The sequence below is a fragment of the Colossoma macropomum genome, unplaced genomic scaffold (assembly GCF_904425465.1).
Source record: "Colossoma macropomum unplaced genomic scaffold, Colossoma_macropomum, whole genome shotgun sequence".
Lineage (NCBI taxonomy): Eukaryota > Metazoa > Chordata > Actinopteri > Characiformes > Serrasalmidae > Colossoma > Colossoma macropomum.
This window is the reverse complement of record NW_023494810.1, coordinates 14,021,039-14,044,718: the sequence shown is the minus strand read 5'-3', so window position 1 is coordinate 14,044,718 and position 23,680 is coordinate 14,021,039. Positions and strand designations below refer to the sequence as shown.

General features: G+C 37.5%; 1 protein-coding gene across 2 annotated transcripts; it reads right to left on the bottom strand.

The window, feature by feature from the left end:
* Nucleotides 1-4,855: 4,855 nt before the first annotated feature.
* Nucleotides 4,856-19,384, bottom strand: calcoco1b (calcium binding and coiled-coil domain 1b). 2 transcript variants are annotated; one of them, XM_036559786.1, is made up of 14 exons: nucleotides 19,257-19,384; nucleotides 18,161-18,322; nucleotides 17,310-17,412; nucleotides 15,920-16,128; nucleotides 15,617-15,829; nucleotides 14,828-14,976; nucleotides 13,154-13,223; nucleotides 12,499-12,753; nucleotides 10,635-10,760; nucleotides 10,149-10,211; nucleotides 9,964-10,048; nucleotides 9,181-9,362; nucleotides 8,588-8,676; nucleotides 4,856-6,113 (listed from the first exon to the last, which is right to left on the bottom strand). In XM_036559786.1, the coding sequence occupies exons 2-14, from the start codon at nucleotides 18,290-18,292 to the stop codon at nucleotides 6,086-6,088; spliced, it is 1,704 nt and encodes a 567-aa protein (XP_036415679.1). In that variant the 5' UTR covers nucleotides 18,293-18,322; nucleotides 19,257-19,384; the 3' UTR covers nucleotides 4,856-6,085. The 2 variants fall into 2 exon arrangements, with proteins under 2 accessions (XP_036415679.1, XP_036415677.1); XM_036559784.1 differs by having other exon boundaries at nucleotides 19,252-19,382.
* Nucleotides 19,385-23,680: the final 4,296 nt, after the last annotated feature.

The following is a 23,680-nucleotide window of genomic DNA, read 5'->3' as shown; positions in this document are numbered from 1 at the left end:
GAAGCAGCTATAAATACTAGTTTTTGTGTTCTGTATTTCAGCGTTTTGGAACTGAATTGAGGTCAATGTGCCGGACACGAGGATATTTACACCAACCATAAAGGAACTACAGTCATTTTACAGCTTGTTCTCCCTTTTCAAGAAACAATATCTGATCACTGATCAGACAAATCAACATTAGCATCTTAAATTCAACTGTCTTTTTTAAATAATTGATTGCAAATGTTTTGTTGGCAGTGATCATCTCCAGCCTGTGACCCACAGAGACGAATTATTTCCCAGCTGATGTTCTGCCAAGCCTGTAATACAGTGATGTTTAGGCTCCTGTTTGTTTTGGAGGATTCTTTCCTTCAGTCTTGTCCTCAGTAAGTAAAATGCATACCGAGTGGAGTTCTGGTTGAGTGGTTGATCTGACAGTTCAAGAACTTTCCATTTTTGGACCCTGAAAAACTCCTTATTAGTTTAACGGTACCGCTGATGGTGAAGATATGGAAGTGGTGGACAGCTTTTGGATCAGTTACTAACAGCAAACGATCCAGCAGTCAAGAAAGACGATAGAGATTGGCACTAATGATGTGACTCTACGAACAAAGATCAGAGCCGCCCAGCCGTGGTAACACCTCTGCCTTCTACCCTGTAGACTGGGGTTCAATTCCATGGCGTGGGCAAACACCTTACACTATACTAATAAGAGTCTTTGGGCAGGACGCTTAACACTTCTTTCGCCTACATGTGTCACTCCGGATAAGAGCATCTGCCAAATGCCATAAATATTTTCTGTGGTTATTTATGGATGTGAAAGCTGGACTATAAAAAAGCAGGGGCTGGATACACAAAAGCTTTCTTATGACAAACACTAAGAAGTTCATAAGAATGATCTTAAATGCAATTCTACACTGTTTTCTCATGTATACTATGTTGCATTTTACCACATACCCTAAATGATGCAAACTACATTCTGAATTTGTATTAATTGTTATTTCTGTTATTTAATCAGCTCAAAAGACAACAAAATAAAGTCTCACTTCTTACTTGAAACCCAGATAAACCCTGAAGCTTATATTTTAGACAAATTATGAGAAAAAGTTTCCAAGTTCACTTGAAACTGGTTCTTCTGGGGAAACTGGGGGAAGGTAAAAGATGAGGAGGACAACCAACAAGATGGATGGGCAGAAGCAGAGGAATCATGAAGAAACCATTCAGAAGCCTAAAGACCCAAACAGAAGACAGAATATTCTGGCGAGACACTATCCATATGGCCTATGTTGACAGCTAACAGCAACAACAACAACAATAACAACAACAATAATAATAATAATAATTTGAGACTTAACAATAACGAGTAAACATGCAAATTAGATTTTCATCTTTTATTCACTGAAAGTCTGAAAGGGGGGTACAATTCATGTTTGTTTTGCAATGTGGCCAATAAATCACAGTTACGCCACTGAACAGGGCTCTTCTGATCGTCAGGCTTACCAGCGAGAGGTAAACCAGAGTTAATGCCAGTGTCTTCTTCTCTTTATGGTAGCCTTTTAACACTTCTGTGCGATCCTGGAAAGTCTTCTTGACACAACAATTTTTTGTAACGACTGAAATTGGTCGTCTGTCAGATACAGCTTGCTCTGCATCTTCTGCTTTTTACCTGCTGTGAGTCTAGCTGTTTCCTAAAGGTGTAAAACTAGGCTAATATTTCAAATAGCAAGGATTCCCCACCCCATTAGCCTACAGAATTACACCAATAAATGTGTACGATCTGCAATCCCCTCACATTTAATTTGTTCATCTGGCTTTTTGCATTAATACTCACATGGAGAGCTTATATTCCGATGTTGATTACATATTCTGCAAGAGAAGCACTTCGTAAATGTACTACGTAAATGTAGAAATACCTGCCAACATGTACGTTGAAGTCACTCAGATGGAACCATAGTATAAAAGCAAGGAAAGTGCCAGTTCATTTAGGGGATATAGCTCTTTACTGAGGAGGAGGAAGGGAAAATTAATACTAAAAACAATGGAGTCAGCAAATTTAACATCACGTCACATCATCAAAAGCAGCTTTTAAATTCCTCTGAAGAACATCCAACCCTAACCCAGCTGAGGTTTGGCTTCGCATTTGTAGGCAGGAGATGTCAGCATGTTTAAAATTGGTGCCAGATTTTTCTGAATGAGTTGGTTTTTGAGGTGTCCTTGATTTGCTGAAGTCAAAATGGACATTTTATACTTTGTTAGTTCATGTTCTGCCCTTAAATTAAACATGAGAAATGGTTAAACTCTGGTGTATTCCATTCTTTACAAACCTAGGCCCAATTACAGTAACTCTTTTTTCATTGATCTCCTGCTTAAACCCTCAGCAGACATCATTTTTTTCAAAATACGATTTTCACAAAAAAGTCAACACCTACATCTTTGACACGTTTAAATCAGGTACACTGGCTACCAGTCTTGTCTTCTATTGTACATACACTATTAGAAATATTTTACATGCATTTTTCATTCATAAAGGTACAAACAATTTAAAAGTGCCCTCAAAGGTACAACAGTGGTTTTAAGGTCCATCTGTGTACCTTAAATAAGTTTTTCCCAGGTATAAGTACGTATTTGTACCTTTTTATAACCTATTTTTTTAAAACAGAACTATAAAATAAAAGCCTGGAGAGGAGACGGGGTGTGTGGAGTCAGTACAACTTAGAAAATATAATTTCAATGGATTATGGTACAATTATGCCCTGACTAAAGGTACTGAGATGTACCCTTAAGGTTCCACCCCAGTGATAAGAGGGGTACTGCCCCAGTGACAGTTTCATACATTTATTTGTGAGAGTGTACTGCTTTCAAAATCTTACACTTTCTGCTTAAATATTGTTTTTATGACTTGGAAGAACACAGCACCTACATTACATTACACAAGTGGCTGCTCACAGGAAATGAGTAGCAGGGGACAGCTAGGAGTGGGTTTTTCAACAGTAAACGCTAGGCTAATGTCAGTGAGCTTAGCAAGCTAAACAAACTTTGGTCTGCAAACCATTTTTTGAGAAGTCCATAAGACGTGTGAATAATAGTTTTGTCTGACTAAAGCTTAAGATTTAGAATGAAGATGTGTTGCACTGCTTTCCGTTTTCACTGCTGTGTAGTCCTTGGTAACTATTAAGCCAGCAGAGTGAACAGCAGTCAGGTACAGACACAAAAAGTCAAGTTGGGAGTTCTAATGTGAACACATAGTTTCAAACAGTGCCTGTGTTAGCCTTACCTAGGCCCTAAGAAAAACTTGATCACCCTGAGCCTAAACCGCATCTACATCCTCTCCTCCAGTAATGTTAGCGCTAAACTTCTGCACAAGCCCCTTAATGTCCCTCACATTCATCTGCTGTTAATCATAATGTTAATCTTACAGTCAAATACAATATTTTTGTCCTGGTAACTCTGTTATCGGATGAACTAGGACTTGTCTCTCTGTGTGTGAAATGCTGTTGAGCTGCTAGTGAGCAATGAGGGGTAAAAGGGGGGGGTGAGGACTCCATGCTGTGAAAAACAATTCACACCTCTCCACAAAGATGGAGATATGCAACAGCATTTTAGGCTCACTGTTAAAAAAAAATAGACTTCAAGAAAAGTCGTAATATTTCAAGAATAAACATTAATAACAATAAAGTGGGCTAACTGTAGAGAGGCTGCCACAACGCACTGGGGTCTTGGTTGCTGTATTAGCGAGGGCGAAGACGCTGAGCGCACCGGTGTTCCTCTCCTTTAAGAATGATCATTTTGATTATCGTTCTCATTGTCTCCTGTGAAACTACATGCGCTCTTCAAATGGCACAGAGTAACCACGATAGCCGTGTAGACGAACACTGCAGGCTAGTTCTCCTTCAACAAAACAGACAATTTCCTCCAAGTCCGTCTGGTCTTTATTCTAAGTAAACACAGTTTCCTCTACAGCTGTTACAGCCGTTTCTTATATTTAACAATCTGGTGCTGATGTGCCAGGAGAGACAGGGAGACTGAGTATTTCTTTTTTGGTGAAACTGATACAAAATTAAGTTTGAACTCTACCGACTCCTCAACGTTCCTCATTTTAACACAAGGAGGTTGCTATCTTCCTTTTGCAAACCCTATGATCATAATATTACAACTTTTCCTGGTAGTATCTTACTTTAATGTCGTAAATCTACCACTTTATTCTTGAAATATTACAATTTTACAAAATATGACTTTATGTTCAAAGTCTATTGTATTTATTGTTTTAACAGTGGCCCTAAAACGCCATCGTAGAAGTAAAATGGACAATAGCAGCTTCCTTCATATCAGACAATCCTGCACTGACACAATAAACACACAGCATTTACAATAAAACACTTTAATTCATGCTGACTTACTTGCTCACGTATAAAGATAAAAACCCCATTTTGGCAAATAGTAAATTTTTCCATTTAAAAGTGTACTCTTAATATTGCATATAATATTATATATAAGACATTAAAAGCATAGTTCAACTGATCGAGCTCCAAAACAGGCAAAAATTAGATTTTATGGTGACTACAAAAAAATTGTCTGGGTTACATGCACAGTTCTAGGAAAACCTTTAATTGGTATAGAACCTTTACAATACATGGAGGCTCAATTTGATCTCATTTATAAAAATGATTATCCAGTGAAATTATTTTTACATTACTAAAAATGTTCAAATGTTTCAATGGTTTTGTAGTTTATTACTATCATTGTATTATTATTATTATTATTATTATTATTTTTAAAAGGGCTGCATGTTGTACAAGATTCACCTAATATGTGTGTAAACAGCCTCATAAATCAGGCAGCAGCATTAAACTGAAAATAACACGATTAACCACAGAGGTCAATAAATAGACAGCGTTTTATTGAAGAGATTCTCTTTCACTGTGTGAAAACATTCAAAGTAAACACTGCATACACAAATAAAGGAATCTGTAACACTTCAAAATCTTTTCAGGCACAATTTAATCAAAGCTAATAGACTGTAATTATATAACTGATCAGTAGGGGTGGAAAAAAGCATGGTATTTCCTGTGATAATAAAATCACAGCATGCTTTTCTGAGGCTACTGTGGATCGTACTTAAACTGCATGTTTTATTGCAAAGGGAGCAGAATTAGTCCTGTTTATTTGGGTTTACTGAATTTCAGTGTGAGAAAAATCATTGTGCTCATAGTTTTTGATAGCATTTTTAGTATTTTCACTGGTTTCACTTTATTTGTCAAACCTCACAGAACTTAAACATCATGATTTGCATCGTGTACTGAAAGTATCGAAGTATCGTGATGTTACTTTTTTGCTATAATTGTCCACCTTTACTGATCTAGCACCACAAATATAACTGACCCCAGTGGGTGGGCTACTCTGTGCTTGTGTTATTGCATCTTTCTGAGCAGTGAAATGAGTGTTTAAACACCCCTGGTCAAATTACATGTTTTGCTGACTGAAAATAAACCACAGGAAACATTTTCAGCACATTTTAGTGCACAATTACTGTTCATGTGCTGAGTTTTACATATTATAAAATGTGGCACAACTTCTGTTTATTTCCCCTCCCAATATGTTGAATTCAGTAAATAAACAGTAATTGTGCAGTAAAATGTACAGAAGTGTGCTCTCTGCAGAGGATGTGTTCACTTATTTACACTTAGAAAATCAAGAACAACATGGAATTTAACCAGGGGTGCCCAAACATTTGCAGAAGACTGTAGATCTATAATCTTACTGTGATTCATATAAAAATATTCCACAAAAAACAGATATAAAGGTGTTGAATCAAACAGCATATTTAAATAATAAATTCAAGTTGGCACATGTATTTAAGCATCTATCTTTATAAAGTTCCCTGATTTATTTAGGTTATTTACTCATTTTCACGGCAACAGCCACACATTCACACAATAAAAAGCACACATCCGTCGCACACAGCATATCCATTAGGTACCTCATTAACTAGGAACCAAGGCAGCTTGCAGAGCTCTGTTTTGATACGTTACACTCAGCTCGAGCACATGATGTGGCAGGGATGTAAACAAGTAGCATCAGGTTCTCCTCCCTCCGCTCTATTCCTGTGTCACCACAAGGGAAAATCAGCAAGATCACTGCAGGAAGGCAAACAGGGATTGAATGAGGCCACGGGTCTGTCATCTGAGCCGCGCGTATGAAAGAGAGGCACGCGAGAGGGGTGCTTTCATGGGAAAGCTGCACTTGAGCAATATTCTGCAATTCTAAGAGCACTTGGCTGGAGCTTCAACCCAACTCCCTTCTGTGAGTGGTTTCTTTTTCCATGCTATAAAAATACTTCAGTGGCTTCGCAATTGCAGGGGAATCGTTTTCAAGGGCTAAGAGCGTTCACGCTTCGCATTTTATAAAAGAGCCGAAAGTGAACAGAAACGTTAGGCCACAGTAAGAGGAGGACGGCTCTTATCTTCTGCCAGCTTGTTGTTGGTCAGAAGTTCTTTGGGAAGCAGTGCAGATTTCATTGCTTGTTATAATTGTTAACTTTTGTGCACTGCAAAAATGATACTTTTTACCTAATGTTTAATATGAAGTGTTTCTAATTGTGAGTCGTAAAGACTTATTTCTTGACATTTTTCAGAAATTGTATCTAATGAAAGCGTCTTATTCCATTGGCAGATAATTCTTTAGAGGAATAATGTTACTACTGAGCCAACAGAGGGAAACTTAAATTTTTTAGCATTTCTGCATAATTAAATGTGTCAATGAAGTCATTTAAAGTGGTTTAGTGTATAGAGAAACTAAACTATTTGGATTTCTTTACAGTGTTGGTGATAGGAACCAGGGGTTGCCATGACTACAACACAAATATAGACTATATATTATTTACTATCCAAAATCACAAGTGAACTTACATGTGTCTTCTGAGCTTTATATGGAATACTGATGATGGTACAACCTGAAAATAATAAGTTTTCTTTGGAGGCTATTTTGCCTCACAACACCATGCATGTATCCTTCCACCATGAATAGCTTTTACAAATACATTTTAGGCCAAAAGCTTATCTCAAAACGATTGTAATATAATGTCTCATACATCAGGTAGTGTGTTCATAACCAGTTCATCTAATAACTTTCTGTATTGTAGCTTTTAGAGGCTTTAACATTTCAGACGTCTGGTTCCTATCACCACCACTGTGAACAATTTCGACTCTGTTAGTTTCTCTAGAACAGAGCATTTCATACCAAACCACACTGAATGACTCTGTTTACATATTAACCATCTAATTATGGAGAAACTTTGGGAAATGGGTGGAATTCCCCTTTAAGGCTAGAAAAAATTACATTAGAAATATTACTTACATTGACTAGGTTTTCACTTGCAAAGGTATCATTTCTGCAGTGTACTTTACACACCTAAGACAACATCATTATTCTTAGTGTATTCATAATTGACATATCCAGGCTCCACCCACAAACACGCGCTTTCATAGCAACTGTTGTAAAATTGTTGTAAAACTTTTACAGAACACTGGCAAAAATCCCATTCAATCTAATAATAAACTATAGCATCTGAGCACGACTCTGAAACAGTAATTCACAAATTATTATCATAAGAAAGCTACAGTGTTTGTCTAGAGGCATTACATAACATTAGAAAGTTTTATTTAATACGCTGGACTTGTGTTGTGTTCTATAGTTTCTCATTAGGTTGAATGAATAACTGGCTCTAAATGTAGATATTGTGATATAAACTGAGTCTGTTCTACAGTTTCTCACTAGGTTGAATGAATAACTGGCTCTAAATGTAGGTATTATGATATAAACCAAGTCTGTTCTACAGTTTCTCATTAGGTTGAATGAATAACTGACTCTAAATGTAGGTATTGTGATATAAACTGAGTCTGTTCTACAGTTTCTCATTAGGTTGAATGAATAACTGACTCTAAATGTAGGTATTGTGATATAAACTGAGTCTGTTCTACAGTTTCTCATTAGGTTGAATGAATAACTGACTCTAAATGTAGGTATTGTGATATAAACCAAGTCTGTTCTACAGTTTCTCATTAGGCTGAATGAATAACTGGCTCTAAATGTAGGTATTATGATATAAACTGAGTCTGTTCTACAGTTTCTCATTAGGTTGAATGAATAACTGACTCTAAATGTAGGTATTGTGATATAAACTGAGTCTGTTCTACAGTTTCTCATTAGGTTGAATGAATAACTGGCTCTAAATGTATGTAATGTTTTATAAACTGAGTCTGTTTTACAGTTTCTCATTAGGCTGAATGAATAACTGGCTCTAAATGTAGGTATTATGATATAAACTGAGTCTGTTCTACAGTTTCTCATTAGGCTGAATGAATAACTGGCTCTAAATGTAGGTATTGTGATATAAACTGAGTCTGTTCTACAGTTTCTCATCAGGTTGAATGAATAACTGGCTCTATATGTAATTGTGATATAAACTGAGCAGTTAGGTTTAATGGGATTTTTGCCAGTGTTCTGTAAACCTGGCTAAGAAAGAACCCATTTGTGGTGGTCCAGAGCATGGAATGGCCCCCTAAAGTAAAGACCCACCAAAGGCCCTGTCAATAGTGTCCATCATAGTTACCTTGGTATGTGCCCCTTGACGTCAGACAGGTTGAGTGGTTTGTCTTCGTTAGCATTCGGATCATACTGGACCCCCAAATTAACTGGCACCTTGTTTAAGACACATAAAAACCCATATAAAATATTCACTGCCAGATCATCTCAACATCTTACTCAGCTCCCCAAGATGCAACTCAAAAGCAGAATGCAATACGTCTCAGTCATAGCATTAACATGACATGTTGGAAATTGTTCAATATAGTTTTAGGTAACTATTCAATTTTGAACATACACCAATCAGTCCACCTCCTTATATCTACACACACTGACCATTTTTTTAGCTCTACTGACCATATAGGAGCACTTTGTAGATCTACAGTTACAGACTGTAGTCTATCTGTTTCTCTGCATCCACTTGTTCCAGCACAACATGGTCAGGTGGTCCTGTGGGGGTCCGGAGCATTGAAGAACAGGGTAACAAAGTATGGAGAGAAACAGATGGACTACAGTCTGTAACTGTAGAACTACAAACTGCTCCTATATGGTCAGTGGATCTGATAAAATGGACAGTGAATGAAGAAACAACGTGGTAGTTTTAATGTTTATTTCTCTTACCATCTCTTTTCCGTCTGTTTCACTCTTGCAATGCTCTGTTGTCCCAATCGAGCTGTCCTGTTCAGTCTGTTCCTGGTTGTCCTCGTCCTTCTCTTTGTGGATCAGAGGTTGTATCTCAGGAGGTTCCTCTATATCATTATGGCCAAATGTCTCCATGGCTGATGGTGCGCTCTCAATGTTGACTAAGGGAAGATACAAGAGTTTATACTCAATTGGTGTTTCCAAGCTCCGCCCACAAATGCATTCTTTTGTAGCTACTTTTGTAAAGTTGGGCAGAGTGAGTTATTAATTTATAGAGAGTGGGTGATACTGCAGTAGTATTATATAGTAATACTTCAAGCATTTCCACGATACACAATATGCATCACAATGTTCAGTTTCTGAGGTTTAATAAGATAAAACGGATAAAATATAATAGGTTGGAACAGAGAAAATAGAACCTGTAGTGCCACATGTAAAAATACAATAATAATAATAAAAATAACAATAATAATAATAAAAACAACAACAACAACAACAACAACTTTACAACAATGATTTTTATTCAGTGTTTAAGCACTTATGGGCGGAGCATGGATAGCTCAATTTTGCGTATCTAGTACAGTAATAAAATATCCAGGCAAAAAAGACTAAGAGGCCCATGTAAGTCTGCATGAACACATAATTCTGTTTACATAATCACAGTAATAAGTTTATCATGGGTATGTTACCATAATGCTAACTGATGGAAGACTATGAAAATGAGCAAGTGTTTGTGATGTAGCTTCAAAAAACCTGACTGACGTGTTGCAGATGCTGCTTCTGTCCACTTGGCATCGGCCTCCCTTTCCATCCGCAGCTGCAGCAGACGAATGTGATCCAAGAGCTCCTGCATTTGAATAAAAACATACAATCAGTGTGAATAAATTCAGAAAGCCATTAAGAAATATGTGGATGCTATCATGTTCAGATAAACAGGAAAGATGTGCCTGTTTCTCCAGCTGCTGCTGCTCTCTCTCCTTCTGTATGGCTCTGAGACTCGCCCTAAGCTCCTGTACACAAAGATAAAATGTATAATATTTTGTTTCCATTCATTGTTATTATTTTTATGTCGTGTTATTACATATTTAAACTACAAAATAAACCATTATCCATAGCATTTTATAATTCGATTGAATTTAAGCTAAGAAAAAACTGCATCTGCTTGTTTACTGGGTGACAGTTTTTAAATTCTATTTTCGCTATGCCTCATCAACTTTGCATCTGTGTTTGTGGCTCTTGAGGTATCACAAAGTACATGTATTTAGTTGTAGTGTTAGCCACGAAGCCTATTTGAATCTTTATTATGCAACAACAGGTCCAACAGTTATTCTCGACTCATGACTCTGCCTGAAACACGACCCAGCTGTGCGCTGGTCACAGAGAACAACAACGAGTGTCTAATTATAGTCCTGCACACAAACTGATATATTTACCCGGTTGCAGTCTTTCTCATTTCCAAGCTCCACTTCCAGTTTCTCTCTCTCTGTTCTTTCTTCTTGGAGCCACTCTTCCTTTTTTTGAAGCTCACGACTCAGCTTCTGGATTCGTTCCTTATCCAGCTGTGGAGAGAGGAATACTTGTTCTAGACATACTGAAATCAACAACATCCAAACTGAAATCAACACTCACACTGAAATCAACAAAGCACTCACAATGAAATCAACACAACACTTAAACAGAAATCAAGACAACGCACACACTGAAATAAACACACCCACACTGAATCAACACTTACACTGAAATCAACACAATACCCACAGTGAAATCAACACTCACACTGAAATCAACACAACACTTAAACAGAAATCAAGACAACGCACACACTGAAATAAACAACACCCACACTGAATCAACACTTACACTGAAATCAACACAATACCCACACTGAAATCAAGACTCACACTGAAATCAACACAACACCCACACTAAAATCAATACCCACACTAAAATCAATACCCACACTAAAATCAACACCCACACTGAAATCAACTCACACTGAAATCAAGACAATATCCTCACTGAAACCAAGAACACCCACACTAAAATCAAGACTGTCAGAGAAATCAATACCCACATTGAAATCATCACAACACTTATGCTGAAATCAACACAATGCCCTCACTAAAATCAACACTCACATTGAAATCAAGACAACACCCATACTAAAATCAACAACACCAACTCCCACACTGAAATCAACAATTACACTGAAATCAACACAACACACACAGTAAAATCAACACTCATACTGAAATCAAGACATCCTTACTAAAATCAGCAACACCTACACTGAAATCAAGACAACATCCTCACTGAAATCAACATCCACACTGAAATCAAGACTGACACAGAAATCAACACCCACACTTACATCAAGACAACAACCTCACTGAAATCAATAACACCCACACTGAAATCAAGACTGACACTGAAAACAACATCCACACTGAAATCAACACCCACACTGACACTCACATTGAAATCAACACAACACCTTCACTAAAATCAATAACACCCACACTGAAATCAACACAATACCCACACTGAAATCAACACAACACCAACAATGAGATCAACACTCACACTGAAATCAACACACACAACAAAATCAAAATGATAAAACCTGTACTGCCATTAAAACTATGAAAATGAGAAAATGCATAACAAATATGATAAACTTTCATGTAATGTGTTTTTTTGACATAAAAAAGCAAAGAGAAACAAACAAACAAAAAGCCAATTTCCTAGCTAAAATCATTTCACTGCTAATAAGCCAGTTAGCAAACTAAGATATCCTATTAACCACAATCTACAACACACACAATTTAAACACTACTTTTTTATTTTTTACTAAAAAGGAAAAAAATAAAAAGGCTATATTATAACTACAGCTAATTTACTGCTAACAAGCCAGCTAGCCGGCTAGCAAGAAAGTAATCTCAGTAAAATAAATACAGATATTATTTGCAGCAATGTGGCAGAAAAACACAATAAACAGAAACTTTGAAATAACAAAAATACTACAGCACCTAAATGGAGCAAAACAAACATGCCAATCTAATCAAAAGCTACCCACATTTACAAAACACAAAGTGTAAACATCTTTGTTCTATTTTGTAATAAAAAACATAGAAACAAACAAAAACTCACAAACAAATAACAAGCAAATTTCCTGACTAGAGCCAATTCATCCTGTACAAACAGCTGCCTGAAACTAAACTGACAGTAAGACGAGATGCAGGTACACAAATCTAATACTGATGAAGAGATGCGGTGTCTAACAGCGTCCTCCCTCACCTCTGCACTTTGCCTCATACTCTCTCTTTCCTGGGACCAGGTGGCCTGTCCCTCGCGGAGGGCCAGGTTGGCCTGGGAAAGCTGCAGGGTCATCTGAGCTGCCTGCAGCCTGACCTGATGCAGCTCGGCATGGCTGTGGCTCTGCAGGGCTCCGAGTTCACTCAGGTCCCTCCGTAAGGCCTCCGTGCTCCGCTCGCTGGCCTCCAGGCGCTCCTGCAGGATCCGCAGCTCCTCATGAGCCTGTTCGCTCTCTATCTGATTAAAAAAGGGCACGTTTAGATCTCATATTTTTCTAAGTCCTTGGTACCCAGACTAAAACTTCTAAACCATATCACTTCATCTGAAGTCAGACCCATTCATCTCAATATTCTCAATATTGAGTGGACAGTGCTTCACTTTTCAGAAGGACACAGGCATGCCAGGCATTCATTGGTTGTAAAGTATTTCAAATCATGTACTTTTTATTTATAGTAAGTCTGTATTCAATTTCCAGTTACTTTTTCATCCCCTGGTTAAAAGGAGCATCTTCAAAAAATTCACACCTACTGTTGGGTCACTGTTTCATTTTAAATCTTTGGAGACAAAACAAACACTGACCAATTACATTAGACTGGAAAGAGTCATTTTAAACATTTGATATTTTTTCACAACTCACCTGCAAGTTCCTCCTCTCATCCTCCTCATCCCTCCTTTGTGTAGTCATCTTTTTGACTCTCTCTTTCATCCTGCAAACAGTAAAGTTACATTCATTTTTTAATAAAGTGAACAATAAAATAAAAGGAAAAGGCCCAATCCCATTTCACCCCTCTCCCCTACCACTTAGCCCTCTAGCCCTCCGTTCTGCATGTTCATGTCTAGGGGTAGGGTGTCCCGATTCTTGTTGAGACAGAGGGGTAGGGTGAAGTGTTAAGGCTACATGGCCCTCCAAATGGAGGTTTTTCAGACACACTCCAAATAGAGTGTTATGAGAAAAAAAAGAAAAACTGGCAAGATGGCTGCACAAGAGACCAAAAATCTGAGTTTTTTCTCCATTAACATCACAATAGCCATTGTATTATCTTAGTTTAATGTTTTTTCAATGTATTATGGTCCTTTTCTACATAACAAACATAAAAAATTGCTAATAGTATGCTGACATCTCAGTAGCTAGCTAGCTAAATTTCTTGTTCCACTTTAAATAGTCTAGTAGTTCTGACGCCTGAAGCGCCAGAATGTAACTGCTGCTCCATTATAGGTGGAACGGTGAAAATTCAAACGAGAAGCTGGCGAATAGCTGACTTCAGCTTTATATCACTGAAGAATTAGCCTTTTAATGAAATAATGTTATTCTTTACTGGATGTCTGTCCCATTTCGTAGGGAAGATTTCAACAACTACCCTTTGTAGCTCAGTTCCAAGGGGCAGGATGACACTTGAAAACAAGGGGTAGGGGTAAAAATAAAAAATGGGATTGGGCCAAAATGTATTTACAGAAACATAGAAATGAGCTTAGCCTAGTACAGAATACTTAAGCAACAACAATAAATATGGTACAAATTAACCTCTTTCTGTGGTGCCCTCTAGTGGCCATTCCACCACCAGACTGGAAATCAACTTGGATTTTTTAATTAATAAGATTAAATATTTTCACTGTTACTCTGTTATCGGATAAACTACGACTTCATTTGTCTCTCTGTCTGTGAAATATTATGACTGTGTTGAGCTGCTAGTGAGCAATGAGGTGAGGGGCGAGAACCCTCTGCTGTGAAAACACCCTGGAAAGTCTTATTCACTTATGCTACCATAAATCAAACTCATTTCTGTCCAAATATATTCCACCAATAAAGAAAAAATATATTGAAGAAAATAGAACTCATTTACTAAAGAACCTTGAAGACCACCTTTTTTAAGAGTGTAGTTTTGTGCTAAAGGCTCCTTCAGCCAAAGCAGTTCAATACAGCCAGGATAAGTTTTTAGAGTTATTTATGTTCTAAACACAGTTTTAAAGTTTTATATACCTTTTAAGCTCCACAGCTCTAAAGGTCATTCTTCAGCATTTTTTCTCTTTTTGATAAAGCACTTGTTTTGGAGTTTATTATTAAACAACCATAATATTTAAAAACGTTATTCATGAACACTCTATAACTGGTCTGGATACACTGCTGGTAGTGACACGGTCATGTTTGAGTATGAGAGCTTCGGGGACAGCAGTGATGCTGAGTCGGTTCCAGCAAGTCGTCTACAAAGTTCAGCCAAAAATAGCTGATGAGTGTTGTATTTTTCATAGTGGCTCTTGGTAAGACTCATATTTCCTGCTGAGTGCATCTACATGAGTAATAGACGTGGCCTACCTGTCCAGCTCTGCGTCTGTCTCTTGTTTTTGCTGAGTCAGATTGAGCAAATCCTCCTCGAGGTCTTTGATTCGCTGCTGGTTTTCAGCTCGTTCTATTAACAGAGCACTAACCTCTCCAGAGATATTTTCACTGGACTTCAGCATATCCTGAGAATAAAGATACGAGACTAAAAGTCTGAGCCATTCCTTATGTTTTTCACAGCGTTAATATTAGTGTTTCGTGACAATCTATGTGAATATATTGAATGGTTACTAGACATGCATTGACATACAACCATGTATGTTTGTTAATATGGTACATATCAGCACTATCATATCAAAACCTCATAATTCTTCATACCAGAACTACTCATGGCTCGCACAACTGACCACAGAGGTTTCATAACACAAGAAGATTTAACTAACCAATCACTTAAAATGAACAGAAATATAATAATCAATGTAGCCTATTAAATTTCACTTGAGTGCATAATCATGCAACATAAAAAATGTCTATATATTGTAATAATTTTTAATTTGCAAATAAAAAACATACAGCCAGAGGCCCTCTAGCAGTACCACCATGGCCCACTGGGGGGCCGTGGCCCACAGGTTGAAAACCACTGCTTTATACCACTTAAAAATGCAAGCTTCCCTTTACATTTTATGTATGAAAGTGGTGCTAAATTACTTGAATAAAGCTGTTACATTAATACAGAATAAAGCTAAGAAACTTTTTTCTCCTATAGTTACCATTTCACTACCAACAGTTTTGATATTTCACGTCTTCTAGCTGCAGTGCTTATACCTTTTGCTTGTCTTCCATTCTCTCAATCTTCTCCATGCTGCATCTCAGGCTGTCCCTCAGTTCTTCAATCTCACTCTTCATCTCAACCCTCTCCTTTTCAAAATCCTTCTTTGCTATTTCGTTTCTCTCCGTCTGTTTCTCTGCTTCCTCTGTGGCTGCGTCAAGCTTCTTCTGTAACTGCTTCAGTTCTTGCTGACATGCGTCCAGATGACTCTGTGGGTGCATGGCACAGTACACTGGTTAGTTGGTCTGAAATGCCCAGCTGTCCTTGCCTTTGTTCCTTATATACAGGCGTGCTCTGACCTGGAGTATCTGAGCTTTGGGGACCACCAGCAGTAAGTCTTCTCCCTCGTTCTCTTCTGCTCCATTCCTCTCCTCCTCCAGTGTCACCAGCTCATCCAAAGGCCTTGGTGCGCAGAAGGTAAACTGAGGGCTCACTGCACAGATCTCCTCTGACTCGTCTATGTACACAAACTGGAATGCTGTCCCTCCAGGGCTTGGCAGATAGGATGCTAAAAGAGGAAGAGAAAGAATGGAGGCAAGCCGTGGCCATGCTAAATACTTGGCACCAGATTGCAGGTACGCTACATGTCCAAAAGTTTGCAGAAGCCTGCTCCTCCAGCGTTTCTTCTGAAATGAAGGGTATTAATAGTGAGTTTGTGCTGCGTCTACTCTTTTGGGAAGGCTTTACACTAGATGATGGAACATTGCTGTAAGGGTTTTTTATGGAGAGTATACAAGCTTCAACACTCTTAAATACCAAAACCACCTCCTCAAACTGCTGCCTGAAACTGCCGAAGCAGTTTAACTACATTAAACAAAGCATGCTGGTTTGTATGGGGTATTCTGGTATTTTGGCAAGGTTGCCAGTCTTATGATGTCAGTTCAGTGTGCAGCAGTGTTAGCTTGCCTGAAGCCTGTTTTCATATTTTGGCTCTTTAACAACCTCATACTTCAAAAGATCCAATGAAATTTGGAGGAAAAATGGATACATGACAAATTGTATCAGGTTAGGGACATTTTTTGCTCACCAGAGGGCAGAGATGTGCAGAGATTTTTGATGTGCATAATTTTTTCTCATAGGCAAAACAAGCTTAGACCTGGAGTTCCTAATATGGCCATGACGGTGACTATGCTTCAGACATCTACTCATGAGGACAAAATCATGAGGACATTCAATAAACTTAAAAAACTTCTTCACACTTAAATATCTCGATACATGGGCAATGTATTTCACCACAATTCTCATCTTTTTGTAAACTGGGTGTTCCCAACCACACAGCTTAAGCTAAACTGTGAATCAGAGAAATGTACTGAGAGAAAGCTAACCACCAAGCGAAAGCTTACTGAGTAAGCATAACTGAGGTGGACAGCTAGCTCAACTGTTCACCTGTTGTGTTTAGTTTTGCTTCAGTGGCGTAGATGGCTGGGAGTGTTGGACTGAGGAATGTCAATCACACATGTTCATTAGAATATTAGGTCACACCCAGAAAATCTTAGTATCATGCTTACAACATTTTCAAGATTTTACAGTGTTTTCTGGGACTTAGGATCTCAGGTTGAAGCCAGGAACAACTGAGGAACCTTAATTTTTTAAGAGTGTGAGGCTAACTTGTGTTAACTGCTTTTTTCCTTCAGAATTTCAGGTTGAAAAACATAACAATGTAAGACTGAGTCTGGAGGAGAAACATACGCTGGAAGAGGACACTGCAGTTCACTTCTGTGCCAACTGTATACCCTTCTGGAGCAAGAGCCCAGGCGAACGTGTGATAGTCCCTCACTGATGCCCATCCCACCTAGAACATGAAAGAGGAATGAATGGGGCACTACATAAACACTACAAACAAGTTTGGAATCACTGTTCAAAGGTTTGGAATTGATGTTTTCAATAACGTAAACCAATTTGGTTTAAGATAAATTGTCTCTAATATGATCTTCCTCAACAACTTTACAGTCTCAGGTAAAACAGTAGGACACTAGGAAGCTGTAAATAAATATAATGGAATGTTACACGCATTTACAATGATAAATAGAATATTAAGAGTACATTTCTAAAAAAAGGAACATCCAGAATTCAGCATATTTTAACTTGTAAACAGATAAATACAGTGTATTATTGGTCATTTAATGGTGTTTAGAGGTTTGTGATAAGGCAACAATATAATTCTGAAATTTTCATATTTTCATAATTTTGATATTTCACAATATTTATTTTTTCATGCATCTGATAAGCCTGAACTAAGAAAAAAGAATCAGTAGCGCTACGTTTTACAAAAATACTATCAAGAACTGTAAATACAGTGATTTCTTGTCAGTATTTGGTAATACATCTAGTTAAACAAGAACTTCTTGTTCTCCAAATTCTTGAAATATTAAATAAAACTTCTAAAAAAAACCTTTTTGCAAACAGTTTGTACTAATTATCCACACTGTATATGTTACCATTGTAACTTAAATCACAAAAAAATTTAATCTTGCGAATTCCAAACTTTTACAGAAAGAAACTCTTATTTTGCTCTTATGCCGATGCCCTCCTGTGGTTACCTTGAAGAGACCTATCCAGTCACGACTGCTCCACTTGTGGTGACCACTTATAGTGTACCGACATTCCACCCTGGTCTGAGGGAAGTAGGTCTGGTTCACATTCCTGAATTTCACCCTCCGAGGCTTCTCCATGGCAACAGAGTCAGAGGGCCAATGGAAGTTCTGTCAGAGATCAAACAGCTAATGAAAAATGATGTCCAGGTCATGCAGGGTTACTGCTGCATGCAAGACAAGACGAACAAACAAGCCAAAGTGCATTAAATTCATGAGAACCAGGTCATTTCGAATTTTTGGATCTGCTGTGTGACAATGACTGTTGACTGGCAGATGCAGGTCGTCCTGTTTGTGCTCTGCTCTACTATATTTAGCTGCTTTCCAAAGAAGCCTTCAAGAAGAGTTTGAAGCTATTGGATTTCGTAAAGTGTTGTGAAATGACACGAGGGACATTCTTGGAATGTTTACTCAGAGAAAGGCTCGGGGAGGTGATGGAGTGTAAGCAGAGGTTGTGATGTACTTATGAATCATCTGAGCAATGAGGGAAATGAGCAGGCAAACAACCAAAGCTGAGCAAAAAGCAAAGGTCTGTAGCTGGAACTTGAAGAGTGGAAGGAATAGAAATGGTAGTTTCATGCAATGTTTATATATAAAAGTCAATATATTAATTATTTACTTGGACTATTTGGACTAAAATATATGCTAGTTATATTAAAAATGGCTTTTTTTAGAAATATGAATTGAAAAATGAACGAACAGCTGCTGGCTAAGTTGAGTATTGCGAAATCTGTTTTTCTATTGCTAAAGACTGACAACAACAAAAGTAACTGGCTATTAAATTTAATAAATTCATTCAAATCTTGTGCAGTCTGGGCTTATAAAGTGGAAATGGCCTACATTTCTAAGACTTAAGAGGCTGAAATTGGCTTCTTGTTCGAATTGTCCGTTCCACCTTAAATGGTGCAGTAATTAGACTGTGGTGCCTGAGGCGCCATAATGTAACTGCTGCACCATTTAAGGTGGAACGAACAATTCGAACTTCAGCTTCGTGAAAAATTACAGCAAGCAGCAAAACTAACAGTGAGAACAGTTCTTACCTTACACTCAATCAAAAGATCTTCAGTCTAGGTCCCGAGAACTTTTGGCTCATCCCTGTCAGACCGCAGACCCTACTGTAGGCAGAACCGACGTTCTCCCTTCTTATCAAGGGTGTCACTTTCAAAACCAATAACAAACGCACATGCATCATCCTATAACGACTTCCTAGCTGTTGAACTATGGGAAATGTAGTCTGTTAGAGGCGCCATGTGCTAACCAGCTCTCATTTCCTCTTTTATTGTCCTTTACAGTTTTTAAAGCGTCTGTTTATGTATTTCATCACAAATATCCCTCGTTTTTCAATGTGGTGAACTTGCTTTGGCATCAAGATCAGACAAACTGTCTGGAATTAGTGTACATATTGTTACAAATGCTGAACTACACTCTTTAGTACAAAGAATGGTTCTATTTGGAACCGTGAGTCCTATATAGAACCATTTCATGCTTAAATGGTTCTTCAGATTGATAGAGTATGTATTGTATATGGTTCCAGATAGTTCTTCTATTGTTTCAAGCTTGATATTGTAAGAGCAACAGAACCATAATTGGTTCTATAGACAATACATTCTCCATCAATCTGAAGAACCATTTCACCATGCAAACAACCATTTAAGCATACAAAGGGTTCTGCGAGTGTTCATGGCGCTATATAGAGCACTTGTCTTTATTAAAGAACCCAACCTGTTTATAGAGTGTAGAACTTTCTGCGTGCTTAAATGGTTCTCTGCATGGTGAAGTAGTTTTTCAGATTGATGGAGAATGTGTATATGGTTCTATATAGCTCCAAAACGTGTTCTGCTATTAACATATCGTAACAATAGAAGACCTTTTTGGTGCTATATAGAACCATTTTCAAGTGCCATATGGAATACCATATACAGCGAATACCATTTACAGCACATTCTCCCTCAATCTGAAGAGTCATATCATGCAAAGAGCCATTTAAGCATGAAATGGTTCTATTCAGAGCTTATGGTTCTAAATAGAGTAATTCTCTTTACTAAAGAACCCTTGTAGAGCCATTTTGTTTGCAGGTTCTGTAGACTAACTCCTGTGCTGCTGGCTTTACATAGCCTAAATGTTTGGTCAAAACATGTTGAATGCAGAAACGAACACTAGATGGCAGTGTGATTTAAAGTAGGTTTAATAGGATGAGAAAAATGAAAATGTTGATGCTTTTGCAGTCACTGGAACATTTGCAGTAATACTGATGTAAGATATGTTCTTTTTTTTGAAGAAGTAAAGCTTAAAGCCTGAGTACATTTATCTGTTAAGTAAACACTGTGAAGTACGTCTGTTTAAATTAAGTGAGAAACAAAAATAGTAGTGTACAATTTTCAACTAATGCATTGTTTTCCAATTTTTCCTTCCCAAAAATAAGTTCATTAAATGGATCAGGGTGCTCTACTTATTGATTTTCCATTGAGCTGGGGATTCAGATGGTACAGCCTTCATGTTGTCCCACAGACTGATGCAGTCAAAGCCATTATATAGCCACCACGAGCTGGTAATTTCATGCAGGCGCTGGGCGAGGCTGCACAGAGAAATGCCTCTGGACTGGTTTTAACACATGGATCATTGACTGAGGCTGCAGCTGCAGGGAGGAGGAGGAGGAGGAGGAGGAGGCGATGGTGTTTTACAACACTGAGGAGGTGCTTTGTAGCAGATGGCAAGGAATACATGCAGAGAGAAGAAGTGTTTGTCCATAAAATGAAAACTGACCACTGGCGATATAAGGAGTAAGGATGGAAAAGGGAGTAAAGGCAACATTAGGGTGAAGTCAGGTAAATTGGGCAACTCCTTCTAAAACTGATTAAAAATAACACAGCACATAATGCATGACTTTCAGATGTGTGTTTTGTCAGTTAGAAAGGTCTCCTCTTGCATTCTGTGTTGAAAATATTTAGGAAAAACAATACGTTTCTAAGTCCGGCAACTATCCACCTCCAGCACAACCCCACTGTAATCAGGTAAAATGTGCCATGTGTTCAGATAAAATGGACAAAGAAACATTCTTTATGTCATTTGTAGTTAAAAATGTCACAAAAATTAGTGTTAATAATTGGTGTGTGTTGTAGAGATGAATTTGAGTGTTACAATCAAAACAGTCAAACAGTATCATATATGGAGTCCAAGTCAGATTTGGGACTTTTACATTCGGGACTTTTAACTGACTTGGTCTTTAGACTAAAATCGTTTAAAAGTCAATTATGTTTGTTTTATGAAAACAAATTTGGGCATTCTATTCTATTCTATTCAAAACCAAATGTGTCAGTAGTGACTGTTTCAGTAGTGACAATTTTGAGCAGATCTCAAAAACCAGTACATGACTAGCAAACACAGCTTTGAACAGCTGTACACACAAAATTATCATATTTTTTATTAAACCACAAAAAAGGTCAAAAGGTTTCAGCAGTGACAATTCTTAATGTTCCACACTGATTTTCAGACTTTGGGGCACATTTACTGCAAAACAATGAGATTTAACTGCTCACCATGTGGCCATGAGGGACAGGGTTGCAGTCTCACTTCCTGCTCTAAAATGCAGGGGCGTGGCTAAAATAAGGCTCCGCTTACAGACTAAAACTCTGTGTTTCGGTAGTGACATGAAAACGTGGGATAGCATTTTATGAATAAGATTTTTATTTAAAAATTACTCTCATGATAGACTAAATCTTTCAGCTTCACTTTAAAAGAAAAAAAAATCTTTTAATAAACAACATTAAAAAAAGTATTATAAGTGTAAATTTAAAGGTTAGGGTTTGGGACAGACACCTCCAAATAAAAAGCACCCTATAAATGATGATTTTGTATATTTAGCTTATTACTGTCTCTATTGCCTTGTGTTTCAATAGGTCAGAACATAACACTTATAAATATTTGAATATTTCATTGTTTTTAGTAGAATTGTGAATTGTTTTTGGTAGAATGGTCCATATAGTCTACCAAACGGGGATAATTATGACTTTTTTTTCATGTCTGTGCATATGTGCCTGACCACATGTAAATGTGTGTATATTTGTAGTCATCCACTGTGAATATTACATGTTCAGGTTTGAATTTTATGCCTTCAATAATATTTGAATACTTACTTCAAATATTTGAGAAGGTGGCACATTTCCTATTTTAGCTGAAATTAATATCTCATTTTGTCTACTATATTAAAGGGAATTCCACATATTTTTTAAAAAATATGTACTTAGTTTAATTGCTGAGATGTAAGCAGAGTGATTCAGAGTGGTTTGGTGTGAAATGGTTTAGATTTCTTTACAGTGGTGGTGATAGGAACCAGGGGTTGCCATGACTGCAACACAAATATAGACATTTTATTTACTATCCAAAACTACCAGTGAGCCTACACGTCTTCTGAGTTTTATATGGAATGTTGATGATGGTGAAATTGAGGTAATTAAAAGAAAATGTAACTATTTTGCCTCTATTTTGTCCTGCATTTATCTCTCCACAATGAATAGAAAGTAAAAGTTTAAGGTCAAAACCACACTTGTGACTGTTTTGTGGCCCATTAAATACTTCAGATCCTATCACCACCACTGTGAACTGACTGTAGAACAGAGAACTTCACACCAAACCACTCTGAATGACTTTGTTTACATGTTAAACATTTAATTACTCAGTATTTAGCAAAATTGCTGGAATTCTCTTTAAAGCAAAAATGAGCCACCAACAAAAAATGCTTTTTTTCATAAAAAATGTAATACAATAATACAAAAATAATACAAAAAGTACAACAACTCAAGGCATAAGGAAAGGATGCAGTATTGACATACGGGATGAATTTGAGCATATCAGTTTGTAGCCAAGCATTCTTCAGACTCGCTCTGCTGGAAACTCTCTAGCTTTCTGAAGCAACCACACAAAACAAATGTGTGCTCTCCTCTGTTCTGCCAAAAAATGCATGTCTTTATCACTCTCCTGATAAGACTGAAATCTTCTGTTAAATGTGATTGAGGCTCTGCTGAACAGTCCATCATCACTTTCCCTTCTGTGGACTTTAAAGCTGCACTATGTAAGATTTTTTTTTTAATTTAAACTGAAAGAAGTATCATTACTGAGTTAAGAGAATAAAGCCTGAAATCATTATTTAAAAGTTAGAGGCGTCGGCTCGGGAGTTTTTCACTCCACGTCAGATGTCTTTACAAATTACGTCACACAGACAGGCTCAAAAAGAAGGTCTGGCTTGATGTTTAGGCCTCAAATGATCTCAAACTCAACATTATACTGATGGAGATGTGATGACAATGTTAGATAATTCACTCACATCCTCAGAAGACGCGTCCTTCACCAAGTTTAGACTAAGTTCTCTTTTAATCTCTTTCTCTTTTGTGCTCAGTAAAGTGGCCTGAAGCACAACCCATATTGCAAAGTTCTTCTGCATGTTGCATGCAGTTACACATTTTCACCTGAGGG